General features: G+C 45.4%; 1 protein-coding gene across 2 annotated transcripts in view; it reads left to right on the top strand.

Annotated features, from left to right (window-relative positions):
* Positions 1-19,528, top strand: part of LOC119968856 (omega-amidase NIT2-like) — a 44,177-nt gene that overhangs the window by 15,704 nt on the left and 8,945 nt on the right. For both annotated transcript variants that reach the window (XM_038801743.1, XM_038801744.1), the window contains exons 2-10: positions 4,180-4,348; positions 5,704-5,822; positions 6,783-6,903; positions 8,607-8,695; positions 12,878-12,971; positions 15,271-15,345; positions 15,827-15,905; positions 17,524-17,622; positions 18,659-18,714. In XM_038801743.1, coding sequence (XP_038657671.1) covers positions 4,318-4,348; positions 5,704-5,822; positions 6,783-6,903; positions 8,607-8,695; positions 12,878-12,971; positions 15,271-15,345; positions 15,827-15,905; positions 17,524-17,622; positions 18,659-18,714 — 763 coding nt within the window. In that variant the 5' untranslated portion in view covers positions 4,180-4,317. The remainder of the gene's footprint in view (positions 1-4,179; positions 4,349-5,703; positions 5,823-6,782; positions 6,904-8,606; positions 8,696-12,877; positions 12,972-15,270; positions 15,346-15,826; positions 15,906-17,523; positions 17,623-18,658; positions 18,715-19,528) is intronic.

The following is a 19,528-nucleotide window of genomic DNA, read 5'->3' as shown; positions in this document are numbered from 1 at the left end:
AATAACTTACAATTCTCATGACTTTCCATAATTGTATTAAATGAAGTGTTCAGAATTTATCTCACAGTTAACGTTGGCTATTTGCCTAATCTGCCTGATTTCCAATAATAATAATGGGTTTAGTTTTTAAAAATGCTTCTAGATTTCTGACCATGTCACACTATTTTGCTAAGTAACATATTGATTCAGATTACAAAATGATTGAAACTACCAACAATAGGAACATACAAATTAATAATAGTCATCTTTATTAGTGTCACAAGTAGGCTCACATTAACACTGCAATGATGTTACTGTGAAAATCCCCCAATCACCAAAATCCGGCGCCTGTTCGGGACGCTGAAGGAGAATGCAGAACGTTTAATTCACCTAACCGGTACGTCTTTGGACTGTGGGAGGAAACTGGAGCACCCAGAGGAAACCCACACAGACACGGGGAGAACGTGCAGACTCTGCACAAACAGTGACCCAAGCCAGGAATCTATCCCGGGTCCCTGGCACTGTGAAGCAACAGTGCGAACCACAGGCCTTTTGGCCCCTCAAGCCTGCTCTGCCATTCACTGTGATCACAGCTCTACTGATGTGGCTTTTACTCCACATTCCCTCGCCCTCACAAGGTGAGGGAATGTGCAGGTGAGGAAAGTTAGGAGGGATCATGAAATGTCCTTGGCAAGTAGGATTAAGGTGAATCCCATTGCTTTTTATTCATATGTAAAAAGCAAGAGGGTGGCCAGGGAAAGGATTGGACCACATAAGAACAATGGGGGGAATCTATGTGTTGATCCAGAGCAAATGGGTGAGGTACTAAATGAATAATTTGCATCAGTGTTCACTAAAGAAAGGGACTTTGTAGAAGTTGATTCTTGGGTATGGTGTGTGTGTGGATTGTCTGGATCATGTTAACATCGAAAAGGGGCAGCACGGTGGCCTAGTGGTTAGCACAACCGCCTCACGGCGCTGGGGTCCCAGGTTCAATTCCGGCTCTGGGTCATTGTCCGTGTGGAGTTTGTACATTCTCCCCATGTCTGCGTGGGTTTCACCCCCACAACCCAAAAATGTGCAGAGTAGGTGGATTGGCCATGCTAAATTGCCCCTTAATAGAAAAAATAATTGGGTAATCTAAATTTATTTTAAAAAAAAATTAAAAAAAATAAAAAAAAACATCGAAAAGGAGGAGGTATTGGGGGCGGAATTCTCCGCTCCCGGGAAAAATCGGGAGGGCCATCGTGAACTCGGCCGAGTTTCACGACGGCCTCGGAGGCCACTCCTCGACCCCTATTCTCCCTTCACGGCGGGGCTAGGAGCGGCGCTCCGTAACTCTCGGCCGCGGGGGCGTTGTGCCAAGAATGACGTGGCCAGCGTGCCTAATGACGTCAGCCGCGCATGCGCAGGTTGGCTGGCTCCAACCCGCGCATGCGCGGCTGACGTCATGACGCTGACGGCACGAACCCGCGCATGCGCGGTGGCCGTCTTTCCCCTCAGCCTCCCCGCAAGACGCGGTGGCTTGATCTTGCGGGGTGGCGGAGGGGAAATAGTGCGTTCAATTCGGACGCCGCCCCGACGATCGGTGGGCACCGATCGCGGGCCTGTCCCCTCCCGAGCACAGTCGTGGTGCTCTTTCCTTGCTAGGCTACCTACAAGCCCCAAACGGGCTTCTCACTCCCGTTTCACGACGGCAGCGACCAGGTGTGTTTGCCGCCGTCGTGAAACGGCCGCGGACGGCAGGCCGCTCGGCCCATCCGGGTCAGAGGTTCGCCGTGAAAAACGGTGAGCGGCGATTCTTCCGAGCGGGGGGTGGGAGAATCGCGGGGGGGCGCTAGGGGGGCGTGAAATTTGTCAGGGGGCCCTCCCGCAATTCTCCCACCCGGCTTGGGGAGCGGAGAATCGCGCCCTGGGTCTTTTAAAAGATATTAGGGCAGATAAGTCTCCTGGGCCAAATGGAATTTACCCCAGAATACTGAGGGAAGCAAGGGAGGAAATTGCTGGGGCCTTGGACTGACATCTTTGTATCCTCATTGGTTACAGGTGAGATCCCAGAGGACTGTCGAATAGCTAATATGGTACCGCTGTTTAAAAAAAGGTAGCAGGGATAATCCTGAAAACTATAGGCCGGTAAGCCTCACGTCGGTGTGAGGTAAATTATTGGAGAGAATTCTCAGTGGCAGGATTTATACCCTTTTGGAAACAAATGGACACATAAGCGATAGATTGCATGGTTTTGTGAAGGGGAGGTCGTGCCTCACTAACTTGATCAAGTTTTTTGAGGAGGTGACAAAGATGATTGATGAGGAGAGGGTGTTGTTTACATGGACTTCAGTAAAGCCTTTGACAAGGTACCTCATGGCAAACTGGTACAAAAGGTGAAGTCACATGGGATCAGAGGTGAGGTGGTAAGATGGATACAGAACTGGCTCGGTCACAGAAGGCAAAGAGTAGCAGTAGAAGGGTGTTTTTCTGAATGGAAGGTTGTGACTAGTGGTGTTCCACAGGGATGTGTGCTTGGGCCTCTGTTGTTTGTGGTGTACATAAACGATTTGGAGGAAAATGTGGCGGGTCTGATTAGTAAATTCGTGGATGACACCAAGATTGGTGGAGTGGCAGATAGTGTTGAAGATTGTCAGAAGATGCAGCAGGGCATAGATAGTTTGGAGATTTGGGTAGAGAAATGGCAGACGGAGTTTTATCCGGATAAATGTGAGGTAATGCATTTTGGTAGGTCTAACATAGAGGGGAAATATACCGTAAATGGTAAAACCCTTAGGAATATAGAAAGCCAGAGAGATCTGGGCGTGCAGGTTCACAGATCTTTGAAGGTGGCAACACAAGTGGACAAGGTAGTCAAGAAAGCGTATGGAATACGTGCCTTCATTGGACAGGGTATCAAGCATAAAAGTCATGCTACGGTTGCATATAATCTTGGTAAGGCCGCACTTGGAATATTGTGCAAAATTCTGCTCACCATGCTATCAGAAAGATGTAGAGGCTTTGGAGAGGGTGCAGAGGAAGTTTACCAGGATGTTGCCTGGTCTGAAGGGTGTTAGCTATGTGGAGAGGCTGAATAGACTCGGACTGTTTTCATTAGAAGGATGGAGGTTGAGGGGTGACCTGATAGAGGTCTACAAGATTATGAGGGGCATCACAGAATTTTTACAGTGCAGAAGGAGGCCATTCAGCCCATCGAATCTGCACCGGCTCTTGGAAAGAGCACCCTACCCAAGGTCAACAACTCCACCCTATCCCCATAACCCAGTAACCCCACCCAACGCTCAGGGCAATTTTGGACTCTTAAGGGCAATTTATCATGGCCAATCCACCTAACCTGCACATCTTTGGACTGTGGGAGGAAACCGGAGCACCCGGAGGAAACCCACGCACACACGGGGAGGATGTGCAGACTCCGCACAGACAGTGACCCAAGCCGGAATCGAACCTGGGACCCTGGAGCTGTGAAGCGATTGTGCTACCCACACTGCTACCGTGCTGCATGAATAGAGTGGATGGGCAGGCACTCTTTCCCAGGGTGGTGGGGTCAGTCACCAGGGGGCATAGGTTTAAGATCTGTCGGGCAATGTTAAGAGATGTGCGAGGTAGGTTTTTTACGCAGAGGGTGGTGAGTGCCTGGAACGCACTGTCAGGGGAGGTTGTGGGAGCAGATACATTAACAGCGTTCAAAAGGCATCTTGACAAACACATGGATAGGATGGCTATAGAGGGATTCGGAATGAGCAAATGCTGAGGGTTTTGGCAAAGGTTGGTATGACCGGTACAGGTTTGGAGGGCTGAAGGGCTTGTATTGTTCTTTGTTCATTCCGCCTACACCCCTTTGACTCCCTTGTTAGTCAAGAATCAATCTACCACTACCTTGAAAGTATTAATTGACCCTGCCTCCACTGCTCTCTGGGGAAGAGAGTTCCAAAGAAAACTGGGGGGGGGGGGGGGGAGAGAAAATATCTGTCTTGAATGGGAGCCTGCTTCTTTTTAATCTGTGTCCTCCTAGTTCTGGTCTCTCCCACAAGGGGAAATATCCTTTCAAAAATCACCGTGTCAAATCCCTGTATGTTATTCCCTGGAATGGGAAATGAATTCTGCCACAAATCACTGTGGCCGGTTAAACAAGGATGAGTCGGATCAGTAATCTACTTCGTTCTGGATCTTCAATGTTTTGCTCACCATTCACAGCAGAGTGTGTAGTCCATTGACAACCAGACTGAAGCCAGGACTACAACTCCCAGGAAAGTGGCGTGACCCCGTCATTGGAGCAGAGAGAAAAAAAAACACCCGAGTTCCGCAAATTGTTTCACTCTCAAGGACTTCTCGATGTGTGACAACATGCAAGGAGCGGCAACAAGTAAGCTGGGAGAATGCAGTTTGCTTGTTTTTGTTTTTGTTTTTGTTTTTTTCCAAACGTTGGAAGCCATTCCACACACTTTATTTTTAGTGCTGTTGCTTTGAGGGATCATTGATTTCAAACCGGGCTAATCATGTGGGTTAAAAGTCTGTGCAAAATCTGCTTGCGATCTCATTGAGATTTCGATCATTATTTCCATCCGGCTGGGTTGGGATTTTGTTCCAGAGTCCTATCTATCTGCGGGTTTTTGTTGGATTAGGGTTGGAGCGCACCTTTCTATCGCACTTCAGCAGTCACTTTACTGGCATGTTGTACATTGCATTTCTTAAACATGACTCTGTGGAAAATTATAATGGCTTTCGGTAGCTGTTAATTTCAGTGGGTTTGCAATGTAACCGCCACACGACCTCCCTTCAAACGAGCCTTTTTTTAGTATTTTGTTTATAAAAGTTCCAGAATCTCCGCATACCTCCCAGGAAAATTAAACTTAAAACTGGTTTTGCTGTTGAGGAATTTGTGGAAGTAAACATCAGAATGTAGAATCCCTACAGTGCAGAAGGAGGCCATTCGGCCCCTTCAGTCTGCACCGACCCTCCGAAAGAGCACCCAACCTCAGCCCACTCGCCCACCCTAACTAACCATTGGGACGCTAAAGGGCAAAAATTTGAATTGGGACGCAACCTAACCTACTCATCTTTGGACTGTGGGAGGAAACCGGAGCACCCGGAGGAAACCCACGCAGAGACGGGGACAACACGCAGACTCCGTACAGAAAATGACCCAAGGCAGGAATTAAACCCGGATTCCTGGTGCGGTGAGGCAGCAGTGCTAACCACTGTGCAGTACACGAGTGTGTTACTCTGAGGCTGAAAACATGGACCACCTCTGTCACAGTTGATACATACTGAGTCCATGACTGATTCCAGCACCATGCTTCAACTAAACTAACTGTGTAGTGGGTATGTTTGCAAGCCCCCATCAGCCATTGTCTTCTTCCACAAAACTTCACCTTGAGTGACACGTGTGAGGAACTCATGGATTTATTTGTCATGCAGAGTAAGAGCAGCTAATTTCAGTTAAAGGTAGATAGCCCCAGCTCAGCAGAATCAATGCACAGCTCGGGGTATAACACTCTAGTCCCCTATGAAACAAGATATAACCTGACGGGCCATGAGTGACCTTTTGGTTCATCGAAAATAAAGTGTTTTTCTCGGATTGTAAAGGTACAGTGCCCACTGTGAGTGGGCCTAAGGGGTGATTCTGTATTTTACAGATCTCGGGATAGTTTGTTACAGAGTTGATATTGACCGAGTTATTTATTAACGACTATTTGCTGTTCTGCCATTTATTCCTAGAATTCCGCCTGGCCCTTATTCAGTTCACGGTGTCGCCCCTGAAAGCCAGTAACCTCAGCAAAGTCCGAACACTAGTGAAGGAAGCAGCATTGAAGGGGGCAAAGGTTGTCGCGCTCCCTGTAAGCAAAACAATCAGCAACAAAAGATAAGCAGCGGTTTATCTTACTCACGGTATAATTTAACCCTCCCCAGGTGGGGGCAATGATCGAAGGCAATGGTCAGCCATGGTTATACTCAATGGCGGAGCAGGCTCCAGGGATTTCTGCTGCACTGTGGTTAGCAACCTCACAGCGCTAAGGACCCGGGTTCAATTCCGGCCTCGGGTGACTGTGCAGAGTTTACACATTCTCCCGTGTCTGCGTGGGATTAATCCCACAGACCAAGGATGTGTAGGTTAGGTAGATCGGCTATGCTAAATTGCCCGTCAGTGTCCCAAGTGTGTCTAGGTTAGCTGGGGTTAGGGGGACAGGGTGAGGGAGTGGGCCCAGGTAGGATGCTCTTTCAGAGGATCACTGCAGACCTGATGGGCCGAATGGCTTGTAATAATTCTGTGATTCTCTTACTATTTCTTATGTTTATGGTGAAAGGGACAACTAGCGAGGATTTAGATTGCAGCAGAGTGGATTTGAAACAGAGATTGGGAATAGTGCTTGTAGTGAGTAATTTGACTGGTCTGCCTGGTAGAGACATTGGAGTTGTTCAGAGCATGCAGTGTTGACCAATGAGGGCCCTAAATGGCCTAAAGACCGTTTTGGGCCAAATAGCTTTTTCTCATCGTTGGCATTTCTTATACACAAAAATAAAGCAGATGCAGAAAAGGAGGGGAAACAAAATCTCTGACGATGAGTAAAAGGGATAATACAACCCCAAAAATTCTAATGGGATTTGTAAACTGAGCTTTCCTTATGTGCATGAATAACATGATTCATATGTGATACAGCCTTGTAACATAGTCATTGTTTTTCTGCAGTACATTGCGGTGACCTTGAACAAAATTCAGATAGTGGTTCTTTCGAGTATTGAATGCCGTAGATTTCTGAATATCTGCATTGAAACATTTCATGTATCTTAAATCACAGGAATGTTTCAATTCTCCCTATGGAACAAATTATTTCCCAGAGTATGCGGAAAAAATTCCAGGGGAGTCGACCCAGGTGTTATCTGAAGTAGCAAAGGAGCATGGGATTCACCTTATTGGAGGTAAATATGGACCCTCTGTTGGGAAGTTTAATGCAGATTGCATAAAGTAATAACTTAATTGCTGCACTCCATTGTATGAAGCAACTTCTTCTTCAATCATTACTGGCTAGAGCGTGGTGCCCCAAGTGCATTTGGTTAAAATTATCTTATGACATTTATCAACGGTGCAGAATAGGGGCAGCACGGTGGCACAGTGGTAAGCACTGCTGCCTCACGGCATGCCTGCGTTGGTTTCTTCCGGGTGCTCCGGTTTCCTCCCAAGAGTCCCGAAAGACGTGCTGTTAAGTAATTTGGACATTCCGAATTCGCCCTCTGTGTAACCGAACAAGCGCCGGAACGTGGCGACTAGGGGCCTTTCACAGTAACTTCATTGCAGTGTTAATGTAAACCTACTTGTGACAGTAAAAGATTATTATTATTAATAGAATTTATATTCAACTGGCAAATTCTAATATCACACACCACAAATGAGCACTATTGTTATGACCATGTGTGCTATAATACTGCTTTCGCTCCAGCTGTGATTGTAACACATACATAACAATATTATGTATAATTTTTGACTTTACTCCACATATCACAAATATCACAGTAAGGGATCTACCCATATTTTCATATGGATCATGGCGAGTTGCTTGAATTGGTGGTTTTCTCACCACTGAAGTCAAGGTCCACTCTGCAATTTGAGCACCTAATTGACACTTTTCATTCACTGCAGTTCTGAGTGAGGCTGTGTTGTGGGTGCTATCTCTCGGGTAAGTCATTGGGCAGAACTTATTGGTCAGGGCAGTGGGCCCATCCACTGGCCGGAGAGTCAGGGGCAATCCCGTCATGGCCGTTCCTGGAAGCCCTGAAGTGACTAAAAGCCAATCAGGCAGTCTGCTGCCTGTTGTTAAGGTTCCTGCTTCCTGCAGGGGGAACCTTCTGCCTCCGAGAGCTGCTGGCCAATCGGAGACAGGCAGTTTCTGTGTACCAACAGCACCACTAGGAGTAGTGGCCACTGCTGGTACTACGTTATGCCACTGGAGGAGAAATGAAATTGGGATCCCAGACCCCAGACAAGCCCTGGCAATGGGTGGAGGTGGATTAGTGTAAAGGGCAGAGGGCTCTTTCCGTGACGGCAGCACTAACTTCTGTGAGATCCTTCCATTGGGCATAGGGGGTCGCTGAAAATACAGGATGACGTCTCCTCCTCTCCCAAAACCATCCGTGGCCTTTTCCATCCTAAACATAATTGAGTTAAATTCCCAGGAAGGTGATGGTCTGTCAACTCAAGCCTTTCCTCTCCATTATATGGCCTTGCCCACCTCCCATCCACTCATGATAGAATTTAATGCTCTGCCCATTAGACCAAGTCTGGCAGCTCAGGTGGACATGCAAGGATCCTAAAAAGTATTTGTAATAGAGCAGAAAGATTTCCCTGTGTCCAATGTCACATCATTCTTTCCCTTACTGTCAGGAGGTCTCTTTCCAATATATTAACAGTCTACTGCACTGGGCATAAAGTGCTTTGCAATGTTGTGAGGATGTTCATAATTACTTTCTTATTTACATTTTTAACCAGCGATGACCATTTTTACTTTTGGAGGAAAACATTGGGCAGCTTGTTGTTTTGGTTTGTATTTGTATAATTGTTTGGTAGATTTGCAGCGATGCAGTTTTTGCCGGTAGCTGAATGTAAATTGTTGCTTGTGTTCTTACAGGCTCTATTCCGGAAGAAGATGGTGGGAAATTCTACAACGCATGTACAGTATTTGCACCAAATGGATCTATGTTGATGAAGTACAGAAAGGTGTAAAATCTTTATTATTTGGCAGTGACTGGGTGGAGCAGTAGGCTAGAAGAACTCATTTTCCACTTTAGCCGAAGCTGATAAGTGGAAGTTCTCTCTCTTTCAAGGCCCAAAATGAAATAATGCTGAAGACTTCCCACCTAGTTTGAATGAGATACCTCATTATAGCACAAAAACTTCTCCTAATTCTGCAGACTGGGCACAGTGTTGGCTCGTGTGAGAAATATGAAATTCATACTTTTGACTCATGTAATTTTTCTCCCCTTGCAAACAATTTCCAAATTTTGGTTAATTTGGTCTTCAAGCTTGCTCTGAGGGTACGAGGGGACGTTACAGTTATGACTGCTTCTTCCAATATCCCCTCTGTTTCCAAGGAGACACCACTGTCTTAGCTGTGCCTGTCCACTCAGTAAGAGCTTGGCGTATCTGAGATCATCTTCACATTGGCTCTGTCACTGGCATCACATCACTTAAGATTGGATTGGATTTGTTTATTGTCACCTGTACCGAGGTACAGTGAAAAGTATTTTTCTGCGAGCAGCTCAACAGGTAAGTACATGGGAAGAAAAGGGAACAAAAGAAAATACATAATAGGGCAGCACAAGGTATACAATGTAACTACATAATCACCGGCATCGGATGAAGCATACAGGGTGTAGTGTTAATGAGGTCAGTCATAAGACGGTCATTTAGGAGTCTGATAACAGCGGGGAAGAAGCTGTTTTTGATTCTGTTTGTGTGTGTTCTCAGACTTCTGTACCTCCTGCCCGATGAAAGAAGTTGGAAGAGTGAGTAAGCCGGGTGGGAGGGGTCTTTGATTATGCTGCCCGCTTTCCTCAGGCAGCGGGAGATGTAGATGGATGGGAGGCAGGTTTGTGTGATGGATGTGGTTTGTGTTCACAACTCTCAAGTATCTTGCGGTCCTGGGCCGAGCAGTTGCATACCAGGCTGTGGATGCAGCCAGATAGGATGCTTTCTATGGTGAATCTGTAAAGGTTGGTACGGGTTAATGTGGACATACCAGATTTCCTTAGTTTCCTGAGGAAGTATAGGCGCTATTGTGCTTTCTTGGTGGTAGCGTCGACGTGGGTGGACCAGGACAGGTTTTTGGAGATGTGCACCCCTCGGAATTTGAAACTGCTAACCATTTCCACCTCGGCCCTGTTGATGCTGACAGGGGTGTGTACATTTTATGGATCTATATTTTATTGAGCAAGGCTGCTTTCCTAATAAGGGCACATTGCTGCAAACAATTAATAATTTGTTTTATTCTGCCCCTGCCTCGTTGGTGTGGACGAGTGAACAGAAACATTCTCCATTTTAAAGCAGCGACTCCTCGCATCTAATGAGGACAACAGCTCAAAAGTGGTCAGGACGCAACAGAAAATAACCAAATTGGCGCAGTTGATCTTTTACTATTTAGAAACAATGTGCAGGCACCAGGGATACTCTTCGAGCAGTTTACCGTTGTTCAGATGTTCGCAGTCTATTAATTCTACTAAACTCAAATTGATACTTTTCCAAAATAAATAGATTGAGAAACTCCTAGAACTGCGTTCCAGCTGTAGAAACTCCTAACCCAGGCGCAGGTGGAAGTTCTTTATGTGCACGGTGGCTGGCAATGCTGCCTCATGGCACCGGGAATCCGGGTTCGACTCCGACTTTGGGTGACCGTCTGTGTTGCAGTTTGCATGTTATTCTCGTGTCTGCCTGGGTTTCGACTGCTTCGGTTTCCTGTGACAGTCCAAATACGTGACATTAGGCGGATTGGCCACGGTAAATTGCCCCTCCGTGTGCAAGGGTTAGGTGGGGTTACGGGATTACAGGGATAGGGTGATGGGGTGGGCCTAAGTAGAGGGTTCTCTTTCGGAAGGTCGGTGCAGATGCGATGGGCCAAATGGCCGCCTGCACTGTAGGGATTCTATGATTCTACTGGTCTGTCCCATTGATTGGAACTATAATATATGCAGAGACAGTCTGCGTTGCTGATAAACACTCTTGCCTCTTTCAAAGCACCAACAGAGCTTGTGTGATTTGTGTGACACGACTCTGTGATAAGAATAACCTCTTCAGTAAACAGTACTAACTGTCCTTGTTCAGAAAAGACCGAGATGGTCATGTCGTTATTGCCCAGAAAAGTTCACTCACCTCAGTGTCAAAGTGTTCTTTCCCAATACAGCAACTAAAGAGAAGACAAAAGCCACAGTGAAGTTAGGAATTAAAAAGCAGCTTAAATCGCAATGATCGTTGTGGTCTGCCCACATTTTACTATACCCGTCTGATTCGGTTCCAGAAGTTCTCATGATTGAATTCAGTGCTTTGGGATGGAAAACATTTCTGTTTCCTCATTTGTACAAGTATGGGGCAGGCTGCTAGTCCAATACCATCGCCACTCCAGTGCCTGCTTCATATGAGGGTTGTGCTCAATTATTTATTTGATGCTCTTTGACTGCAGCTGGACAGAGTAGACAGTAGATTCAGTATACAAGCACACTGTGGGTATTGTACAGGTTGAAAATCCCTTCTCCGTAATGCTTGGGGCCGAGTGTATTGGATTTCAGAATAAACTGCGCATTTGTGGCACGCATTGGGAACTGAGCATCTCCCGGGAGCCTTGTGGGATTTCCCACTCGTGACATCACGTCGGCACTCAGAAAAAAGTGCCAATTTTGGATAAGGGATGCTCAACCTGTATTGCCATTATTTGTTCAATAAAATACCCAGAGTCTCATCTTCAGCATACTGGAAATCAGGTATGAGATTGTTCGTAACTCAGGATCCAGTTTTCCGTGCCGTATTCAATTGGGAATTGGGAAGTCAGTTCAGAATCACCTGTCTTCTGCTCATAGCTACATTTATGTCTCAATTTCCAAAAGAACGAAACTTCAAAGATTTGTTATGGTTTCCTCACATAATCGTTACCTCATACCTGCCGCCTGTGACAGTGCAGTGTGCTGAATGCTTTAACTATTATGTAACACAGCTAGAATTGTACAGTTCAGACCTCTGGTGAATAAACCTCGACAAACCTATGTTAACGTTACAACTGCAACCATATGTTTGCTTGGGTGGTGGCTGGGAACTATGTAAATAATTGTGCTTTGTCATTTTAACTATTGTTCATTAGTTTGTTTGTTCTGTTGAGTTGTAATAATGTTCCAGCGAATAACTGATATTCACTGATTTTTCTCTTCTTTTGGTAACTAGTTTCCTCCCCTCCCATTTTCTTCTGATATTAAAAAGGTTGTTTTAAATATCAGCAATAAATACTGATCAATCCTTAGTTAATAATCAGAGATATTTAGCCCCTGAAAATAAATCCATATTGCGGAATTAAAAGAAACTTATGTTGTGAGAGCACATCATCGATGCCACAGCATCGTAAAAATCCATCTTAATGATCAAATCTATTTGATGCTTCTTTCGACTGAAATTTTTTGAGCCAAAGGCATGCGTAATGACTATAAACATTTAGTCAGTCTTGTTTTTGGTGAATTTGCCTGGTGACTTTATTTTGCAATTTCTTAAAATTTACCTTTGGAAAGTAATGAAATAATTCAGGATGTTTTCATTGATGTGGAGCAAGACCAAGCTCAGGATAGATTCCAGGAAATACAAGAGCGATGTTGGAAATCCACCAGGTAAAGTGGCAGCTTTGATCAAAGAAGCTGCACTTTGAACTCGCAGACATGACCAATATGAAGATTTAAAACTGTCTAATGAGCAACAGTTCCAGCTAAGACTGGATATCATTGTCCAGACAGATGGTGGGATTGAGTAAAATCTTAAATTAAAGATTGTCCGTAGGTTTTATATTAAAGATATTTAAAGTTTAGATTAACACCTTGGATTTGAAAATAGCAACAACCGTCAACTTGCCAACTGCCTTCATTTGCAGAGATAAACTGCCTTTACCTGTCTTGAGATTTGCCAGTACTTACACAGTAAGATGAGGAATGGTCGACAATTTAATATTTTAACTGAAGTTCAACAACAGTAACATTAAAAAAATATAGCCAAAGCAAGTGTTTCTTCACTAGCACACATCACTGAAATGAAAGAGAGCAGATTAACCTCTTTGAGCACCAAAATGTATTCTGGAACTTGCAAGTTCATTCATTGCTAAAAATGATTTTTCTTTTTCTAAAATCACTAACTGGCCATGTTGTATATTTGAACCAGATTCACTTGTTTGACATCGATGTACCTGGGAAAATCTGTTTCCGGGAATCTAAGACACTCTCTCCTGGCAGCACGATGTGCACCTTTGATACCCGTAAGTAAAAAACACTGAGACGGTTGAATATATGAATCCATACGATGGCTGGAATTGCACAAATCTGTTCTTTTTATCACTTGTACTGAAGTTGCTTGTTGTGAGATGCAAGTTAATACCTATAATTTTTCGCGTGGAGGTTTTTGATTAGATTATTGGGTGGAACTCAGGAGTACAAGCCAACCTCTTATTGGTGAATGAGATTTGCACGGTATAATAAGTTACCAATGTCACTCTGTTCCCATTGTATATATGTACCGATATTGTAAGTGCAGTTGCACTACCTGACCACCAGGGGGAGTAGCTCTGGGAGTACTCTAGTGTTTGTACTGGGCTCCCCCCTTGGCTCCGCCCAGAACTCCTCCCCCTGGAGCTGCTGTATAAAGATCCGTGCCACAGAGCCAGCCGGCCAGTTCATCGAAAGTTCAACGGCGAACAGGCTGGCTCTGTTGTAAGTATATTAAAACCGCTATTCTAATCCTACAAGCACGTGTCCGTAGAATTGATGGTTCCATCACTCTTGTTTAAAAAAAAGAGAGAAATTGGCTGCTGAACAAATCATAATGTGTGCATACTCGTTACCAAGGGGATTGGCTGATACCAGATCATTAGACTAATGTCCACCTTGCCAATTAAGAAATCATGCAAGGCAAATGAAGATTTAAGTTAATTGTTTGAAAAGCAGAGATGTAAGCATGTTAAATTAAACATTTCAATTGCACAAACTAGGATTTCAGTTTAAGCTTTTATTTATTTATCTATCTATAGATATATTACTGATTAGCTGTTGCCATCAAGTGTGACCATTTTATAATTCCTGTTAATTCCCATTCCCAACAATGGCTTGTGATTCTTGTTGAATGTCAGTAGTTCCTACAAATCCCACCTGCTCCCTCTTTCATCTTCCCCATCCAAAAACTGCCATCCCGCTGTGAGTAAGAGACTGTCCTAGAACAAGGGACAAAAGAAAAAAGAACGGATGCCAATCCAGGGGCCGAGCAGGGACCAGGAGTGAGACGAGCCTAGAACAGAAGCGAACGGACAAACTGATTGGCGCACGAGGCAGCGAAACCCAAACTTCGCCGGAACGAGGGGGCCCGACCAGTTGCGCACGAATCCCACGCTCACTGGGGGTGGGGACTGGCTCGACGGAGTTCCTCTCGAGAGCACTAAGGGAGCACAGGGACGAGCCGAAATCGGACATCCAGGCAACGTTGAAGGACGTGGTAGCCAAAGCCCTGGCGCACATGCAGCTCGCCTTGGACCCAGAAGGTGACGATCACAGAACTGGAGTCAATGAATGGGAGACGGGTTTGTGTGATGGACTGGGCTGTGTCCACGACTCTCTGAAGTTTCTTGCGGTCTTAGACCGAGCAGTTGCCATACCAGGCTGTGATGCAGCCCGATAGGATGCTTTCTATAGTGCATCTGTAAAGGTTGGTAAGAGTCAACATGGACATGTCGAACTTCCTTAGTTTCCTGAGGAAGAAATGGCGCTGTTGTTCTTTCTTGGTGTTAGCGTCGACATGGGTGGACCAGGACAGATTTTTGGAGATGTGCATCCCTAGGAATTTGAAGCTGTCAACCATCTTCACCTCAGCCCCATTGATGCAGACAGGGGTGTGTACAGGACTTTGCTTCCTGAAGTCAATGACCAGCTCTTTAGTTTTGCTGGCATTGAGGGAGAGATTGCTGTTGTTACACCACTCCGCTAGGTTCTCTATCTCCCTTCTGTATTCTGACTCGTCGTTGTTCGAGATCCGACCCACTATGGTTGTGTCGTCAGCAAATTTAGAGGTGGAGTTGGAACCAATTTTTGCCACGCAGTCGTGTGTGTACAGGGAGTATAGTAGGGGGCTAAGTACGCAGCCTTGCAGGGTCCCGGTATTGAGGACTAACGTGGAGGAGCACGATAACAACGATAAGAGCAACAATGGTTGAGCTTTATTTGCCTATCGGTTTATTTCCCTTCTGTTACACCCACTCCCCTTCTGTGAAGTAGTCATACTGCATTCTAAAGGTCCACTAGAAGAGACTAGGAACTTCCTGTGGGACTATTGTAAAGATGAACTTGTGCAGATATATATGGACATGTGGAGTATTTATAAAGTGTTTGCGCAACTTTATCTTTGGATGTGAATGATAGAAACAGACTGTAAATGGCATATGAAAGCACAATTGATCATCTTTTAATACCAGCGCTGCTAATGTTATTCATTTCTGATACACACACGCACATACACTCTAAAATAAAGCTGACCATGCTTTAGTCATTTTTCATCTTTGTCTCCCTTCGCAGCATACTGCAAAATTGGGATTGGGATCTGTTATGATATGAGGTTTGCAGAACTTGCTCAACTTTACACAAAAAGAGGCAAGTAAAAGACAAATTATACTGTGGAATGTAAAACTATTATGTGTCTAGGTCTTGACTTTCTCCGTGAAGTACAGTGAGGTATGGTCCAAGGTGTTGTCTTTTAGTCGAGATGTTAAATTGGCGTCCTATTAAATCTCGCTCACTGATGTAAAGGAGCCTGGGGCAAGGTCTCCGTCATCAGGACAGGTGGTCGCAGGGTTGCCCGAGGCAGTATTTGCTCTTCTATCTAGTCACATGGTTGAACAGCAGCTGTGTGTCTTGTGCTTGGAGCTAGGTATAGAAAGGACACCAAGCTAAAATGGTAGATAAAGCCCCTGTAGCTGTTTCTCCATCACTGCTGCTAATATAAGTGGTGTTTCTTATCCTTGTTTTAGTAGCCGTCGGATATTCTATTTAATAACCAGCAAAATCAGTCAGCTCTCAATTTTAAAACTGTGGGTCAGCTGTTTGCAAAACTATTTTTTAATGTTCTCTGCAGGCTGCCAACTTCTAGTTTATCCAGGAGCATTCAACATGACAACAGGCCCAGCCCATTGGGAACTCTTACAAAGAGCAAGGTGAGTGGCAAAGATATTCTGTGTGGGTTACAGAGGGAATACAGGTGGTCATTTTATTTTTAAGCAAATATTGAGCAATAGTTAATCTCAGAAGTGGTGTGGAAGTGATGAATTTGAAACTGTTAAGAATCCATCTCTTCCACAGAATTCCACATGGCACAAAGCAACCAGTCTAACAAAATCATTTGTGTGCAATTATTTATACTTGATTTGGAGATCATGTTGTTGAAAGTAACTCTCAGTTTAATGAGAATGGGGGAATTATACAATGTTCCCATGAGGGATTCAGTCAGTACATTTTCTTTAAATTGTGAAAACTGGAATCAAAACAGAACATGTTGGAAATGTGGAAGGTTCAGCTGGAAGGATAAATTAACCTTTAGGGTAAAGACACTTCGTTAAAACTGGAAGCTAAAAGATCAGGGAACGCTGATGGGAACGTATGGCTTACATAAACAACTCCCCAATCCCAATTTCCCACTAACCTTCCTCACCTTACCCAACCTCTTAGCCCGCCCCCTTTTTTAACCCCCCCCCCCCCCCCCCTGCTGACAGCTCAATTTTTCCCAAAGAAGTCGATAAACACTGTAACCTCTGGACAAACTCTAGCATTGATCCCCTTAGGGTGAACTTAATCCTCTCAAGCCGGAGACACCCAGCCATGTCACTGACCCACACCCCCGACTTCAGGGGCCCAGAGTCCCTCGATGCCATTAAAATCCGTCTCTGGGATACCAGGGAGGCAAAGGCCAAGACATCGGCCTCTTTCACCCCCCTGGACTCCCAGGTCTTCTGACACACCACAAATCGGCACCTCTGGAATCAAAGCCACCCTAATCTTCAGTACCTTGGACGTGACGTTGGCAAATCCTTAATCCAGAATCCCCTAAACCTTGGGCATGCCCAAAATATATGGACATGATTTGCAGGCCCACCCACACATTGCCCACACCTGTCCTCCAACCCGTTAAAAAAACCTCATTCGGGCCGCAGTCATGTGCGCATTGTGGACCACCTTAAATTGTATCAGGCTAAGCCTGGCACATGACGAGGATGCATTGACTCTCCTCAGAACATCCTCCCACACCCCAGCCTCCAGCCCCCCACCCAACTCTTCCTCCCACTTCACCTCCCCTATCGGGGCTCCCTCCCATTCCATCAGCCCCTTCTCAATCTCCGATACCCTCCCCTCCCCCACTCCCGTTTTCGACACCACCTTATCCTGTAGCCCCTGAGGCGGCAGGTGCAGAAAAGTCGATGCTTGCCTCTGCACAAAACCCCCACCTGCAAGTAGCAGAGCCCATTCCCACCGGGCAGCTGAAACACCTCCTCCAACTCTTCCAAACACGGAAAGCTCCCATCTATAAACAAATCCCAAAACCGCTCGAGCCCCGCCAGCTGCCACCCCCATCCAGCCCCCCCCCCCCAGAACAAACCGGTGGTTGCCACATATAGGTGTCCACATCGACGCCCCCTGGTGGACATTTTAATAAAGAAGTCTAATATTATAAATCTACATTGCTCTTTAGAAATCCTGTAGAATTTTTCTGTAAAATATATAAACTGTACATGAAAAGAAATTGCATTTTTGCTAAATTACTTTTTCACCTGTTAATAGGGCTCTTGACAACCAGGTGTATATAGCAGCAGTGTCACCTGCACGAAATGAGAATGACTCCTATGTGGCATGGGGGCACAGCAGTATAGTAAACCCATGGTATGTATTTCACAAGATAATTACAGTCGAGGAAAGACATTTGGTCTGTTTCAGTTCATCCATCCAGACATTGCCTCCCGTTGCAGCATTCGGCTTGTTTCTTACACAATTCTAGAGGTTTAGGACAGTTCATGTCAAAGTGCAGCCCAGACTTGGCCTGACAAGTCACATTCACCCCACACAGTGCCAGACGATGACCATCTCTAACAAGCGAGAATCTAACCATCGCCCCTTTATATTCAGTGGAATTACCATTGCTGAATCCCCCACTAACAGCATCCTGGAGAAATTACCATTGATCGAATACTGAGCTAGACCAACCATGTAAATGCTGTAGCTACGAGAGCCAGGTCGGAGGAATCTTGCAGCAAGTAACTCGTCTCCTGACTCTCCAAAGCCTGTCCACCATCCACAATGCACAAGTCAGGAGTGTAATTGAATGCTCTCCACTTGCCTGTATGAGTGCTGCTCCAACAACACCTATGACGCTTGACACCATCCGGAAAAAAGCAACCTGCTTAATTGGCATGCCGTCACAAACATTCACTCCTTCCACCACTGACACACAGTAGACACACATCTACAAGATGCACTGCAGGAACTCACCAAGACTCCACAGGCAGCAGCTTCCAAACCCACGGCCTCTACCATCTAGAAGGACAAGGGCATCAGATACCTGGTTACACCACCACCTGAAACATCCCCTCCAAGTCACTCAGCAGCTTGACTTGGAAATATACCGGCGCACCTTTCCTGTCGTTGGCTCAAAATCCTGGTCCTCCCTCTCTAACAGCACTGTGGGTGTACCTACACCACATGGACTGCAGCGGTTCAAGAAGAAAACTCACCACACCCTCAAGGGCAGTTGGCGATAGGTAACAAATGCTGTTCTAGCCAGGGAAGCCCACATCCCTGAATTAATAAAAAAAATCTATAGAGAAGTTCATTGCATTTTTAAATGTTCACTTTTAATTTTCGAAAACAAATCTTTGCTCACCAAGCACCTAAAATGCAGACATGTTTCTTGTCTTTTCAGGGGCGAAGTTGTAGCCAAAGCTGGTTCTGAGGAGACCATAGTATACGCAGATATAGGTGAGAATCTGGTGAAAAGCTTGCCTCTTATATGATTGGTAATTAAACATATAAGAAAATATTCAGTCTGGATGGGTAAATGATATATGCTCAGTTGGCAGCCAGTACTTTTCTTGGTGCTTGATGTGAAAAATTGGTCAGTTTGATCCTCTTGCTTTTTCATCCTCTTGCTTGACCATCCTCCTTCTGGTCTCTGGAGGGTGGGGTCTTACAGGTGATGCAATTGTGCATTCGGATTTTTTTTCTCCTGCTATGCTGAAGATGGTGATTTGTGCATCCCTAGCCACTTGGCAGTCGTCCTGTACAGACTGCCCTTACCTCGTAGTCATATTCACCTCAAGTGAATAATTGTCAATGGGGTTTTTCTTTTTTTCTAAATATTTTTATTTGCTTTTTAATATTTTAAACATTCAACACAATAACAAAAGCCCCCCCCCCCGGCAGCTGTCGGTAACAAGCTCTGTAAAATGTAATATGAACAAACCCCATCTCTTGTGCAACCCTTCACTCGCACCCCTAAAAGTAAACTTGACCTTCTCCAAATACAGGAATTCCATCAAATCCCCCAGCCGTACCGAGGCACAGGTCAGAGAAGCTGACCTCCATCCCAGCAGGAACCGCCTGCAAGCAATCAGTGAGGCGAAGGCTAAAACATCTGCCCCCATTCACGTCTGCAGCTCCAGCAAGTCTGACACCCCAAATATGGCCCCCAGGGCACTGGGCTCCAAATCCACGTGCAAGATCGCTGACATGAAAAACGACCTCCAAAATCTCTCCACAACTTCAGGCAGGACGAGAACATATGTTGGCCAGA

Source organism: Scyliorhinus canicula, chromosome 7 (genome assembly GCF_902713615.1).
Source record: "Scyliorhinus canicula chromosome 7, sScyCan1.1, whole genome shotgun sequence".
Lineage (NCBI taxonomy): Eukaryota > Metazoa > Chordata > Chondrichthyes > Carcharhiniformes > Scyliorhinidae > Scyliorhinus > Scyliorhinus canicula.
The sequence above is the reverse complement of the archived record's forward strand: the minus strand, read 5'-3'. Positions and strand labels throughout refer to the sequence as shown.